General features: G+C 38.3%; 1 protein-coding gene across 2 annotated transcripts in view; it reads right to left on the reverse strand.

Moving 5' to 3' along the window:
* Positions 1 to 14,692, reverse strand: part of LOC126100323 (phosphatidylinositol transfer protein alpha isoform) — a 180,496-nt gene that overhangs the window by 8,417 nt on the left and 157,387 nt on the right. Inside the window, exons 4-6 of one of the 2 annotated variants that reach the window (XM_049910937.1) lie at positions 12,113 to 12,212; positions 7,753 to 7,830; positions 2,480 to 2,644 (exon numbers count right to left, since the gene is read on the reverse strand). In XM_049910937.1, the coding sequence (XP_049766894.1) occupies positions 2,480 to 2,644; positions 7,753 to 7,830; positions 12,113 to 12,212 (343 nt within the window). Of the gene's footprint in view, positions 1 to 2,479; positions 2,645 to 7,752; positions 7,831 to 8,044; positions 8,123 to 12,112; positions 12,213 to 14,692 lie in introns of both variants that reach the window. The other variant, XM_049910936.1, reaches the window with a different exon arrangement.

Raw genomic sequence — 14,692 nt, forward strand, 5'->3', positions numbered from 1 at the left:
GGAATGCCCTCTTTGCCTGTGCTAGTCTGTCTTGATGTCCGCCTTGCTTCATATGTTATACTTTATTTTGTTTCCAAGGTAGCAGGATACCTTAACTTCATCTACTTTGTGATCACCAATTTTGATGTTAAGTTACTTGCTAGACTCATTTCTGTTGTCTCTCTTCAGTTTGCTCTCAATCCAAATTCTGTACTCATTAGGATATCCATTCCATTCAACAAACCCTGTAATAAATCTTCACCCTCACTAATAATGGCAATGTCGTCACCGAATCTTATCACCGATATCCCTTCAGCCTGAATTTTAATCTCACTCTTGAACATTTCTTTCATTCCCCCCACTGCTTCCCTGATGCATAGACTGAGCAATAAGGGCAAATGACTGCATTCTGTCTTACACCCTTTTTAATCCAAGCACTTTGTTTTTGGACTTCATATTTTATTGTCCCCTCTTGGTTCTTGTACTGTACATACTGTCTTATTACTCGTCATTCCCAATTTCTTACTCATTTTTTTTTTAAGTAGACAAATCCTGTGAATGTGTGTATTTTTCTTTGGGCTTGCTCCTAATTGTCCAGTGCAATGTTAGGACTGTCTCTCTGGTGCCTTTACGTTGCCTAATGCCAAAATGGTCATCATCAGCTGTTAAGCCGATTGTGCGATAGTTTTTGCACTTCATCTGCCTAGTAATCCTCAGAAAATTGTCAATGATTTCTTTTTCGAAAGCCTGATAGTATGTTGGCAGTCTCCTAGATTCTGCATACCAACCTTGAGCGTTGTTTGGTGGCCACTTCTGCAACAATTTTAGAAATTCTGAAGTAATGTTGTCTATTTCTTCTGCCTTATTTGACCTTATGTCTTCCAAAGCTCTCTCAAATTCTGACTGATTCTGGAGCCCCTATCTCTACTACACTGACTTCAGTTTATTCTTCTGTCCCTCCCATTGAGGCCTTCAATGTATTCTTTCCATCTATCTGTTCTCACCTCTAACAGGAGAAATCCCATTGCACACTTCCAATTTTAATTTCAGTGAAGGCCATTTTGAACTTTCTATGGGCTCAGTCAGTCCTCCTGACGATTATTTCTTTTTGACTTTCTTTACATTTTTCCTGCAGCTATTTCATTTGGGTTCCTGCGCCTCTATTTCTTTCATCCCTAAGGGATTTATATTGCTGTATTCCTGTCTTTTCCTGCACATTTCTGTGCTTCCTTCATCAATCAATTTAAGTATCTGGTCTTTTTTTCCATTACCTTCCTAACACCTATGTTTGTCTTCCCAAAATTTGCAACTGCTCTTTTTATGGGTGCCCACTCCTCTTTAACTGAACTGCCTGCTGTGCTATTCAGTATTTTAGTATATTGCAGTAATCTGCAACCTCAGTGAACTTCAAGCCTCTCTCTTCAGTCGTAAGCACTTCCGTATCTGACTTCTTAGTGCACTGATTCTTCCTCACTGTTCTCTTCAACTTCAGTCTACTCTTCATCATTACTATATTGTGATCCAAGCCTATATGTGCTTCTAGGTATGCCTTACAATCCAATATTTGATTTTTTATCACCATCGTCTCACTTTACATACTGAATTACCCACTCAGTCTCCTCTTACACTTTCTGTACTACTTCATCTTGTCTTAAGACATCAGCACATATACCCGAATTATTATTGTCAGTGGTTTGCCGTCGATTCTAATGAGAACAACTATATCACTCTCTGCCCTACCTTTCTATTCACAATAAATATTACTCCCATTAAGACATTTTCTGCTGCTGTTAATACCATGGGACCAAAAATCCTGTCTTCTTTCCATTTCACTGCAGTGATTCTCACTATATCTAGATTGAGGCTTATCATTTCCTTTTCCAGATTTTTTACCTTCCCTTCCACATTCAAACTTCTGACATCTTTTTCTCTTGGTCATTCAGCTGGCAGTTCCCTACTGGACATGGAGGACTAGTTCAGAATCTTTTGCCAATGGAGAGATCACCATGACAGTTCTTCAATTACAGATCACATGTCCTGTGAATATATCTATATATTAAGTGTCTTCAATGCAGTGGTTTGCACTGCCTGCTGCATCTTCATACCATTGGTCTTTGCTGATCCTTTCACCTTTTAGAGGCATTTCCCATCCCAAGGGCAAGAGAGTGCCCTGAATCTCTGTCTCCTTTGTCCTCTTTGACAGGGCCACTGGCAGAAAGACAGTGACTTCTTATGGCGGAAGCCTTCAGTCATCATTCCTAATGATTCTTATACAATATTTAAGTTCGAAACTGGGACCCAGGATGTTTTGATTACTAGTCAAAAACCCTATGCCTAGATAATGGTTTCCAAAACTGTAAACAAAATTTCATATCTAGAATTCACAAGTCACAAAGCTCCTGCATACTGTGATTAGAAGTTCAAAATATTAATAAAATGTACATGGTGTGTATGTATACACAAAAGAAAAAGAGAGAGTGCACGCACACTCCGGCCTCACCTTGTCCATCCACTGCCCAGTGAGGGGACCTCTGCCTGTCTTCTGGCTCTTGAATGTCGTGGGGTCCTCATCTGCTTTGTAATCATTGCTGGATACTGGGTCATTGGCAATATCTATATGAACTATTTCCCTCATTTTCAGTTTTTCTGGGGGTAGTTCATGGACCTGAAAAAACAGAAGGTGTTGCTCATTTACAGCATCCAAATTTTGTTCCTTTGAGGCTATACAATAGATGACCCTGAAATGTTTCTTTTTGTGTGTAAATAAATTTAAGCCCCAAAAACGAAAATAATTTATGCAAACCTATGTAAGAAACGCTGTACTTTTGTATTAATTCTGTGTATTGTCTTTAAGTTGTCTTAGAATGTAAAACTGTGATTAATTTTTCTTATATGTGGGAGAGAATACAGATGTTAAAACTAGCAAAAGAGAGCAACTGTATTTTTTAATTTCCAATTAATGTATCAGTCGCAGTGCAAGCAGTGTCAACAATCAGATTTTATACAGTCAGCCACACCAGAAACGAGTGCTGCAAAGTCTCTCAAACATTTTTCCACACAAGAGGCCTTCAGAACAGGAAGATACTTGGGTTAAGTGACAGTAAATTTGCCTTCAGTTGTTTAATCATATATAAACACGAGCAGCATCTGTTTCGCTCTCTCCTGAGGCCCACTCTCTATTGATATCTCCACTCTTTTACTTGAATATTTTACACACCTTGAAAATATCTTTCATCTATGTAAAATAATCGTCAATATAATTGTTGTTGTTTATCAAAATTTCAATAATGTTAACCTTGCCTGCCAACATTTCTATGTTTCAACTATGAGAACTGCAAGTCTGCTGACATATCATTTGCTGGCCCCTGCTGTCATCATTGATGTTCGAACTTGTAGCAGCCACTTGAGTGTGACCCTGAGATCTGTTAAGCTGATCTGTAAACGCAGTTCCCAGGCAGCATTTCTGTGCATAATGCTTAATATTAATGATCAGCATATGACCAACAAATGATTTGCGTGGTTAGTCCACTCCATCAGTATCAAAGCAGGTTAGACAATATCTTGAATTATTAATTTTTTCTCTCGTAGTCGTAAATTTGTCAGTGCCATTTTTAATTGGCTGCTTCTTTTAATTAATGTCACCCTAGTTAATTTCCTCTTATCAAAATCTATTTTTCAATTACCACTACAGAGTGCCACACAAAACGAGAGTGAAAACTTTCTTTTTCTATGGAAATAATAATTCACCCCCTTTTGCAATTTGAAAATGGGCTTTGCTAGCTTTTAACATAGTTCTGTACAGCTGTTTCTACGGCGGGGGGAGGGAGACGGGGGGAGGGAGACGGGGGGATAAGCAGCTGGAACGTCCTGGCTGATTAAAACTGTGTATCGGACTGAACTCTGGACCTTTACCTTTGTAGGCTAGTGCTTCACCAACTGAGCTACCCACACGACTCACAACTCGTCCTCACAACTTTACTTCCACCAGTGCCTTGTCTCCTGCCTACCACCTTGTTTTACTAACAAAATTGAGAAATTGCTGAGGAAGCAGAGAGTGTTGCACTCTCGGCTCAAAAATGGAATATATCACGACAGGAAAAACTTATAGAACATTATGCATCTGTAAAAAGATCAATGTGCGAAGCATACAGCAACTACCACCATCACATCTTACCAAAACATGTTGGCAACATCATGAGAAAATTCTGGTCTTACATAAAATCACTGAGTGGGTCAAAGGCTCCTCTTAAGTCACTCTTTGACAAGTATGTTGTGGCAACAGAAGACAGCAAAGTAAAACCAAAGCTTTTAAATCTTACATTTAAGAAATGATGTATGTTCAAGGATCAGACTAACATACCGTCGTAGGCAGGACATTATAATAGTCATCATTGGAATAGAGAAGCAACTAAAGGAGTTGTTAGGTCTAGGTATTGTCGTTTAGTGACTATCGGAGAACACAAGATGACTTAGACAAAATTTCTAGTTGGCGTGATGAATGTAGGCTAATATAAGTTAATGGAGATGAGTACGAAAAATAATGCCATAATGTTCAAATACAATGATAGTATGGTGCAGCTTGAGAGTCACATCGATTAAATATCTAGGTTTAGCATTCCAAAGTGATATGAAATGGAACGAGCATGTAAGGTTGGTAGTAGAGAGGTCTAGGCATACTGCTAGATTTTTTAGCGGCAGGCTCAATTAACACGAGTATTACAGAGGTGTTTTGTGAACTCAAGTGGGAATTCCCAGAGGGAAGCCAACATTCTTTCTGCGAAACACTATTAAGCAAGTTTCGGTGATCAGCATTTGAAGCTGACAGCAGAACGATTCTGCTGCCGCCAATGTACATTTCATGTAAGGACTATGAAGGTAAGATTAGAGAGATTAGGGCTTGTATGGAGGCGTCCAGGCAGTCATTTTTCCCTCAGTGGAACAGGAAAGGAAGTGAGGAATAGTGGTACACGGTACCCTCTGCTAGGCATCATATGGTGGCTTAAGATGTATGTATATAGCTGTAGGTGTAAAAACTTATTTGAATGACATGTTCTGATATTTGTAGTGTGTTTCTTTGGTTGTTTTGGTTGAAATTACACAAATAACAATTAAAAATGGATAATCTTTTCTTCACACAGAAAATGCAATGATTCTGCTTATGGAAAGTAGTATCTTCAATCTCCCTTTCAGATGAACATTAAGAAGTAAACAAAGAGAAATACTTCCACTACTATGTATTGACAGTAAAAAATCAGAATAGTACAATTTGATGATACAATATGATTAAAAACAGATACTTGCTCTCCTTTTACAGTGAAAGCTATAAGCTCGAAATGTCACGAATTTTATGACAATCTCAAGATGACAACCAAAAGACTAGTACACTTTTACAACAACACGGTTAGGAAACAGGCAACTGCTTGCCCCGTTTTGAATGTAATCTGCCAAAAACTGGTCTCAAATTACGCGAAGATTATATGAATGTAACCACAAGCATAGTAACCTGAAAAAAAAACATACACAGCTCAAACGTTTAAAACCATAAACAGTTAGCGAACACTTCTACAATTAGACTATTGTAGAAGTTAGTGAGGTAGGCGGGAGTGCCCAGTTTGGCTGAACTGAGAAATGCTGAAGTACACAGAGGGTGCAGTATGGTAATGTAATTGATTAACAGGTTAAGATTTTCTGTGTTGTATAACAAACAAAACGAAGATAGGGTTTGGTCACAAGCTGTGACTTACAGAAACCAGGGAACAGTGAGTTTTTATTTTTACTTATTTATTCTTCATAATTACAGCATATTATCTAAAAATCTAAAATAGGCCATACAAAGTGCTTTTCCTTGGACAGTTTTAATACATATTAATTATTTATTTCTCATGCTTAACATTATTTAGAGAGAGAGAGAGAGAGAGAGAGAGAGAGAGAGAGAGAGAGAGAGGAAGAGAGAGAGAGAGAGAGAGAGAGAGAGAGAGAGAGAGAGAGAACAGTGACCAGTGAACAGAGAGTATCTATAGAAGAAGTTGTAGAATGTTCACAGATGAGGGTGAGAGTATAGCAGTAGGAGGAAGTGTGCAGGCACTCATTCCTTCATTAATAAAATACTGTAACATGTTTTCTCCTTACAGTAGCTTTTATTAAAGTTAAAATCGATTTGCAGAAAATCCCCATAATTATATGTGAAGTTTGTACAATACATTGCCACTCACATTTCAAGAATTGACAAGGTCATGACAGTCAGTTGCTTCTTACTCAGAAAAACTGCATCTAGAAGTCGAAATGTCTTGACATCATAATGTATCTTTACTTTTCAGCACATTATCAGGAGTCAATGGCATACACACATTTCAACAGGTGTATGTTTACACTGTGTAACGGCCTTGCCGCAGTGGATACAGCGGTTCCCGTAAGATCACCAAAGTTAAGCGCTGTCGGGCGTGGCTGGCACTTGGATGGGTGACCTTCCAGCCGCCATGTGCTGTTACCATTTTTCGGGGTGCACTCGGTCTCGTGATGCCAATTGAGGAGCTACTCGACCGAATAGTAGCAGCTCCGGTCAAAGAAAACCATCATAACAACCGGGAGAGCAGTGTGCTGACCTCACGCCCCTCCTATCCGCATCCTCATCTGAGGATGACACGGCGGTCGTATGGTCCCGATGGGCCACTTGTGGCCTGAAGACGGAGTGCTACTGCTACAATGTTTACACTCCTACTCATTGTAAACCCTATAAGGTTTTTCTCCAAAATTAGATACTATTCTCACCTCACTATTAAAACCATGTTTCATCATTATGGCACTGAGTACTTCTCATTAACAACAATGTCTGCCTAATTAGCTGGGTGGTAACTTGCTCGCTCCCCATGCAAGCGGGCCGGGGTTCGATTCCCGGCCGGGTTGGAGATTTTCTCCGCTCAGGGAATGGGTGTTGTGTTGCCCTCATCATCATTTCATCTTCATCACTGACACGCAAGTCGCCTAATGTGGTATCGAATGAAATAAGACTTGCATTTGGCGACCGAACTTCACCGAATAGGGGCCTCCGGGCCAACGATGCCATACGCTCATTTCATTTCATTAACAACAATGCCTTCAGTATTCGTTTGGGAAGCAATCTCAGCCTTGCTGCTGGTATACGAACTCGTCAAAGCGGTAAGACTGAATTTATTTCAAAAGGATCGCACCCAGGTTAACCAGATTTTCCTGACACTTGCTATGACACTAGCAACTGACAAAGTTTTAATGGGGAAGTAAAAATATCTCTAAAAAGTGTTATTACAATAGTACTATCCAGTTATCATAGAAATGTGGGAGGAAAACAAAAAAATCAAAGTCTCTAAAACAATTAAAAGGTAAGGAAATAAGACACCATAGCAAGAGAATTTTCACTATTTTATCTAGCATTTTTGTACACTGGTTGAAGCTATTTTGAGTAGTCAGTCTCTCCTAAGAGTGGAAAAATGCAGAAGTGCAAGAGAATTAATACTGTAAGTGCGAAGATAATTTTACTGTAAAAATTACATGTTAAGTTTTACAAAAAGCACAGATTGTTCCAAGTTTCATTAAGAGTAGTACCTCTACCGTAACAACCACCACCACAACCACTTCCTACAACCAATTTCTAGTAAATATTAACACAACAAACAGTAAATATTATTATATCACATTCTACATCACTAGCCATCATGCATTAAAGTTAAGGGGAAAATATGGTTTACAATGCATGGTAACTAATGAAAGTCTACAATGTATTAACAACCCCTAACTTACGTTATTCTGATGTCCCGTGTCTCCTAAATGTAATGATTCTATAACAATGATGAAATTCTCTTTCATGTAGCCAGGATTCTGTTTGCCACCACCAACAGCAGTTTGAAGTAAGCATGATGAAAAACAGAAACAAAGAACACCACGGCACAATTAGTGGGAAAATATATTTGAAGGAACATGAAAAATGGGAATGCAGGTGAGAAAGAACAGCAGACTTCTTAACTTCAGAACCTGTGGACAAAAGAAGCACACAAAAATAGAGAAACAGCTTGCCACAAAGCATTTCACTCACATTGTGTTGGTCACCTTTGTCTCCCACGTGCAATGTTTCAATTACCAGGAGAAACTTTTCTTTCATGTAATGAGGATTCTGAAATTTGAAAAATAAAATGACATAATTTAAACAAATCTCAAAGCATTCTATCTGACAGAAGAAGCAGCCAGGAAAGAACAACAAATTTTAAAAAGTCTTAGTGGTGTGTACTTGAGATGGCTTACACAAATGGTATCAGATTTCAGCTTTTCAGGTCCAAGATTTCCTTCCTTCAGAGGTGAAGTAAAAGTGACTACAGGATGAGGGGTGAAGAACATGGAGAAAATAGGGCAAGGCAAGTGAAGTTCTGCAACTGATTCTGGGAGGAATAAAGCAAGGACTGCAAACAGAGGGGAAAAATGAACCTTCTGACACCAAATGCACATTGTTTTTTATCAATCATATCATCATTTTCTCAATGACACACAATAAAAACTTTCTTATTTACAGTTGTTCACTCTATATAAGTGAAAATATAACAATAAATCAATTTAAACATCCTAGCTGCTTCTCCTGCTGGATACTGAAAATAGTGCAATATTTCTTTCTTGCGACAGAATAAAATACTATATTCACTGTCCTGCTCTTCCAAGTAAAGCCATACTAAGTGTATTTTATTTGTTCCACTGCTTTTTCTGCTATGGGGAAAGCAGCATGTCATTATGCCAAGTATTGCAACACCAACATCTAATTACTTGCCACGTGATCAACATATATAGATACTCTATTACAAATTTAATATTTCAGTCTAAAACTTGCTGCACTACTACTTTCCCCATTCAATTACTATTACCAATTAAAGCATCCTGAATGGAAGTCTATGTAATATTCCAAATTTCTGATATTTATATCAAAGGAGTGCTCCACAGCTGCATAGGCAGACACCATAAAAAAGCTAAAAATCATCTTCAAATGTATTACGTTATCCTTTAGAAAAATATTCAGTCTACCAACTGATGTGATTCAGCCTACTACAGCTCCCCTCCTTCCCAACCTCTTCACCTAGGAGTAGCACTTGCACCTTCTCTCCTCACTTACTTGTTGGATACTTTCCAATCTCTCTTTCATCCTACAGCTTTTTGCCCAATATGGCTCCCTCTAGTATTGTGAAGATTATTCCCCGATATCTTAACATGTCCTATCATCCTGTACTTTCTTTTAGTCAGTGTTTTCCACACAATTCTATGCCTGCCAATTCTGCAAAGAACTTCATTTCTTATCAGTTCACTTCATTTTCAGCATCATTCCGTAACACCACATCTCAAACACCTCCGTTATCTTCTTTCCCTGGTCTCTCACTGCCCACGATTAACTTCCATATAATTCTGTGCTCCAGGCTGCATGTTTCTCAAAGTAGGGCCTTTGGTTGATACGAGTATTTCTTGTAGTGAGGATGCTCTTTTTCTGTGCTAGAATGCTTCTCATATCCAGCTGAAGAAGCAAAATTGCTCCACTTTGTCTACTATGTAATCTCTAATTTTGATGTAAATTTTATGGCCAATCTCCTTTCTGCTACTCCTCATTATATCCATCTTTCTTTGACTTACTCTCAGTCCATACTATGTGTTCATGGGACTGTTAATACCATTCAACACGTCCTGCAATTCTTTCTCATTTTCACAGAGGACAGCAGAGGAGTGCCATCAACAACTTATCGTTGATCATCTTTCACCCTGAATTTTAATCCCACTCCTGAACTTTCATTTCATTAAATACTTTTTCAATGGATCCTAAGAGGTTTTGGTCTTATATAAAGTGAGAGAATAGGTCAAAATCATCTATTCACTCATCCAGTTACCATACTGGCATCGAACGTTAGATAGCACTGAGAAGTCTGAAGAACTGAATTGACTCTTTCACAATTATTTCACCTGAGTGATTGGAACATGGTCTCTCCTTTCAATCCTTGTACGAATGTCAAAATGGCAGATACCGAGATAACCAATCATGAAATAGAAGAGCAACTACAATAGTTTAGCAGTGGAAAGGCATCAGGACCAGATGATATACCTGTAATATTCTATGGAGGTCATATTAAAGAACTTGCTTTCCTTCTAGCAACAGTCTGTCCTAGATTGCTGCAGCAATAAAGGATGCCTAGTGACTAGTGAAAAGTGCAGGCCACATGCACACAATTACAGGCCTGTATCAGCAACATCAATCTTTTGTAGCATTATGGAACATGTATTCTGCCGAAGAATTCTGACTTTTTGGAGAACAAAAAACTCCTCTGCAAAAATCAACATGGATTCTACAAACAAGGATCTTGTAAAACTCTGCTGACTGTTCCTCCACAACATCCAAAGTGCCATAGACAACGCAAGCTGAATCTGTGTTCCTTTACTTCAGGAAGGCATTTTGACACCATCGTGCACTGCCGTTCAGTGAAATAAATACGAGCTTACTGAGTACTGGACCAGATTTGCCACTGAATTCACAACTTCCTTGCAGATAGAACTCAAGTCATTTTTAACACAACAAAATCAACAGATGTAAAGGTAAGTTTGGGAATACTCCAGGGAAGTGCAATTGTGACAGGACCTTTACTATTTACAATGTATGTAAATGATCTAGTATAAGATATCAGGAGCTCTTTAAGACTGTTCGCAGACAATGCAGTTGTCTGTACAAAAGTAGCAACACCACAAGACAGTACTGATTTTCGGAGTGGCATGCAGAGGACTGATAATAGTGCAGGCTCTGGCAGTTGACCCTTAATGTAAATAAATGTAATATATTGCATAAACATAGGAAAAGGAATTCACTACTGTATATCTACACTATTTATGAGAAACTGCTGGAAACAACAACTACTGTAAAATATCTAGGTATAACTGTCCAGAGCAAACTTAAATGGAATGACCACATAAAAAAAATAGTAGGAAATGCAGATGCTAGACAGATTTAAATGAAGACTGCTAAAGAAATTTAACTCCGTCCATGAAGGAGGTGGCTTACAAGCCAATTGTTCCACAAAGTCTTTAGCATTTTGGTGAACCTGGGACTCTTACCAGGTAGGACTGATAGAGGATATAGAGAAGCTCCAACGAAGAGCGAAGCAACTCACCACGGGATCATTTGCCGGCACGAGCGTATCACAAAGATGTTCAACAAACTCCAGTGGCACACACTACAAGAGAAGCATTGTGCATCAAGGAGAAAGGTTTAACATTGTAATTTTGAGAGAGTATTTTCTAGAAAGAGTCAGAAAACCTATTACTTCCTCCCACATGCACCTCATGAAATTAACATGATGTAAAAATTCGAGAAATTATAGGTAATACAGAAGATTACTGACAATCACTGCTCCCATGCTCCATCTGGAGTGGAACAGGGAAGGAGGTGGGGGAGATCTGTTAGTGGTTCCAGAAGTACCCTCCATCACACACACCATTAGGTAGCTCTCAAAGTATGATGTAGATGTAGGCATACTAAATATGTCAGAAAGACTGCATCCTCACCTTACATCTTTTCCAATCAGAGCACTATGCCTACACCACTTCCTCTTAATTCTTGAGCAGTGCATTTGCTACACTAGTCACAATTTATTGCAGAACTTAAGGAGCTCCTCTCCTTTCTCATACATGCTGCCAAGATAGTATTCTCTATTAAATATGTTCTTAACACTGTTCCCTACAACAGTGTTCATATTCCTCACAAGTATTAAGATTGTCATCTCCCTTTACATACCACATTACACATCCTCAAATACTTTCTCTACCTCTTCATTTCCTACTTGTGGCTTCAGTATGTGTACCTCGATTACTGTTCTTGATGTTTGTCCTGCTGCAGATTCTGATGAGAATAATCCTTTAAGTGAATTGTTCATGGCAAATTACTCTTTTCGCTACCTTCCTATACATTTCTCACAGACTATTCTAATTGAGCTGAAACACTGGAAGAAAAAAATTAAATTACTTTTTACACCACAACACAACACACACACACACACACACACACACACACACACACACACACACACACACACACACACACACACAGATGTATATATATCTCACAGAAAGAGACTACAGATCTTATACTTACAGATATGACTGTTTTGCAATAGGGATAAGCATTCCATGCCTCTTCATGAATTTCTAGAGAGCCCTTTGGTGCAAGTAGCCTTATAAAGGCTGGAACTTTACTGGAAGAGAAATAAAATAAATCTGTTAGCAAGATGTGTGCACAAAAAGTTCATCAGATCTAAAAAAAAAAAAAAATTTGCATATTACAAATCAATAAGCTGTTTTGCATTTTACAAGTTTATCAACAACAGATGTGCATCAATGAACAGCATAGGTTCAGTAGTTAACTTGATGATGATGATGATAATAATAATAATAATAATAATAATAATAATAATAATAGTAGCAGCAGCATCAAACCGGGGTTTTCAGAGTGAATGATTGTAACCATAAATATTCTCTTTGTATTTTCAATTTTCTGATATAATCTGTTGCCTTCTGAAGTTTGTGAAGGCCATTACATGAATTCCAAGGTGTATTTATTTATTTATTTATTTATTTATTTATTTTGGGGGGGAGGGGGGGCGGGTTTACAACCACCATGATCCATGATCTGGCTAAAGCCAACATTTTGCTGCAGCAGTGAGTGCACAGATTTTTCAGCAAGAGAAAGTTTCACCAAAATACATAAGCATTTCTATGAAGTATCTGAACTGTCATTTTTGTCAACCAGTTCAAGGGGCTATTCCTCTTTTGCTTGTGAGCTTCCATTTTAATTAATGATATGTCAAGTCACAAAAAAATAAAGGGAAATCAGAGCAGCACCTGTGTTTCAACTGTGAAATTTTAATAATTGTTATAGTAGTGGCTCCTTTCCTTCAAATGACCAATATAACAAACAGGATAGTTTCAAAAAAGGAGTTGGGGATTTACTGAGGTAACTGCTGTTTTCACAGATGTGAATACCTGTATGTGAAGTTACATTGCCACTGCTGCTAGATAATAGAGAAAAGAGAACTCAGCACGATGGTAATATTAGTCCAACATGAAGACTACAGGACAAAAATCACTGTGTCCAACAATATTAATACATTCATTGAGCCAAAATGTACCTGACTTTTGCTCCATGAATTATGCTAAATTGAAGTGAGGAGAACCTATTCTTTGCTAAAGCCAATACACTCCTTCCAGAGCAGAAAAATGGCACACTGAATTAATGTGCAAAGAAATGATGAAAATATTCTCAATTTGGAAAAAGTGAAATATATTATTTACAATGTTGTGGCCAGTTTGAACCAGCCAGCTTTCATTTTCGCGCTAAAGGCACATGCTAAAAGTAGTTTCTGTTGGACTGACTATTGTTGATAATGCAATGGATACCACATACTGCATGTGTCTTTAGTCTGTTAGTCAACTTGCAGGTTGAAACTGGCTACAACATTGTGAAATTCTCATGTGACTGTGTTGCAAACAATACAAAAATAAAGAACATTGTGAATGGAAACACTGGTTTCTTTAGGGTGCTGATATAACCATGCCACAAAAATATGTCTATATTTGAAAATAATAAGGTACTATTTACAGTCAGGAATGTCTGACCCCCAAGTGTGTATCCTACATTACATGATTTCATTGACAGATATTCCCAGTTTTGTGCCACTCCTATCACAGGTGACACTCATTTTGCATTCACTGGTTTTACAGAAGATATGACAAAGCAGCTGTAGCACAAATGAGTGCACGACATGACACAGTTGTTACAACACTGGAATCCCATTCTAGAGGAGCACATTTCAAATCCTCATTCTACCATCCAGATGTAGGTTTACAATTGCATCCAAAAGTGGTTTAGGCAAATGCCAAGATTCTGGGCTGTTGTTTCATCTCTGTTGATATTATTGTTAATGTGGCATCAACTGCTAACTACTCTCCACCACCCATATTTCATATGACAGTTATGGCTGCAATGGGTTTATTAATGTTTTTCTCTTAGACATAGTTTGAGCTCAGCATTCTTTGTTTGGTAATTGTCTATCTGATAACTGCAACTGTGGAGGAAAAATTGAACTTTCCGGGGCATGTTTTCCCATGTAGTCTGCATGCTATCCTGACACCATTACAAAACTTGTGGGCGACCCGGTAGAATTTAGGCTATTGCTAAAGATGTACCAACAAACAGGGCACCAACAACTTGCCACCACTTGGTAGATCAGAAATATGAGATGTTCTAGTACACCAGCACAGAACACACAAGCCTAAAAACAATCTGACATTTGCATCAAGGTTTTCATAATATTTAGTTTGATCCCCGTATTAACAAAGGGCACACTGAGGGTCTCTTCAGTCAGAAAGGTGATGGTTTGTAATAACTTGAGGGAAGTCATGTAGTGGAACCAAAGTTATATCTTGGATACCCAGATGTTCAAGATCTACTGCTCTTAATGTACACTGTTCAAAACTACTAGGGGAATACATATATCAATGTCCACTGTGTTAAATCTATTTTGATACAGGCAGTACCTGTAGTCTCGTTGCATAGCTTGAGACCTGCACTTCCATGTACAACAATTAAAATCATGTGTCATCTATTGGCTGCATTGTGAATTCCAGTGTTAGGCGGCTCTTAAGAACGTGAATATCTGTGTCCCAGCATTTTTCA

Source organism: Schistocerca cancellata, chromosome 9 (genome assembly GCF_023864275.1).
Source record: "Schistocerca cancellata isolate TAMUIC-IGC-003103 chromosome 9, iqSchCanc2.1, whole genome shotgun sequence".
Taxonomy (NCBI): domain Eukaryota; kingdom Metazoa; phylum Arthropoda; class Insecta; order Orthoptera; family Acrididae; genus Schistocerca; species Schistocerca cancellata.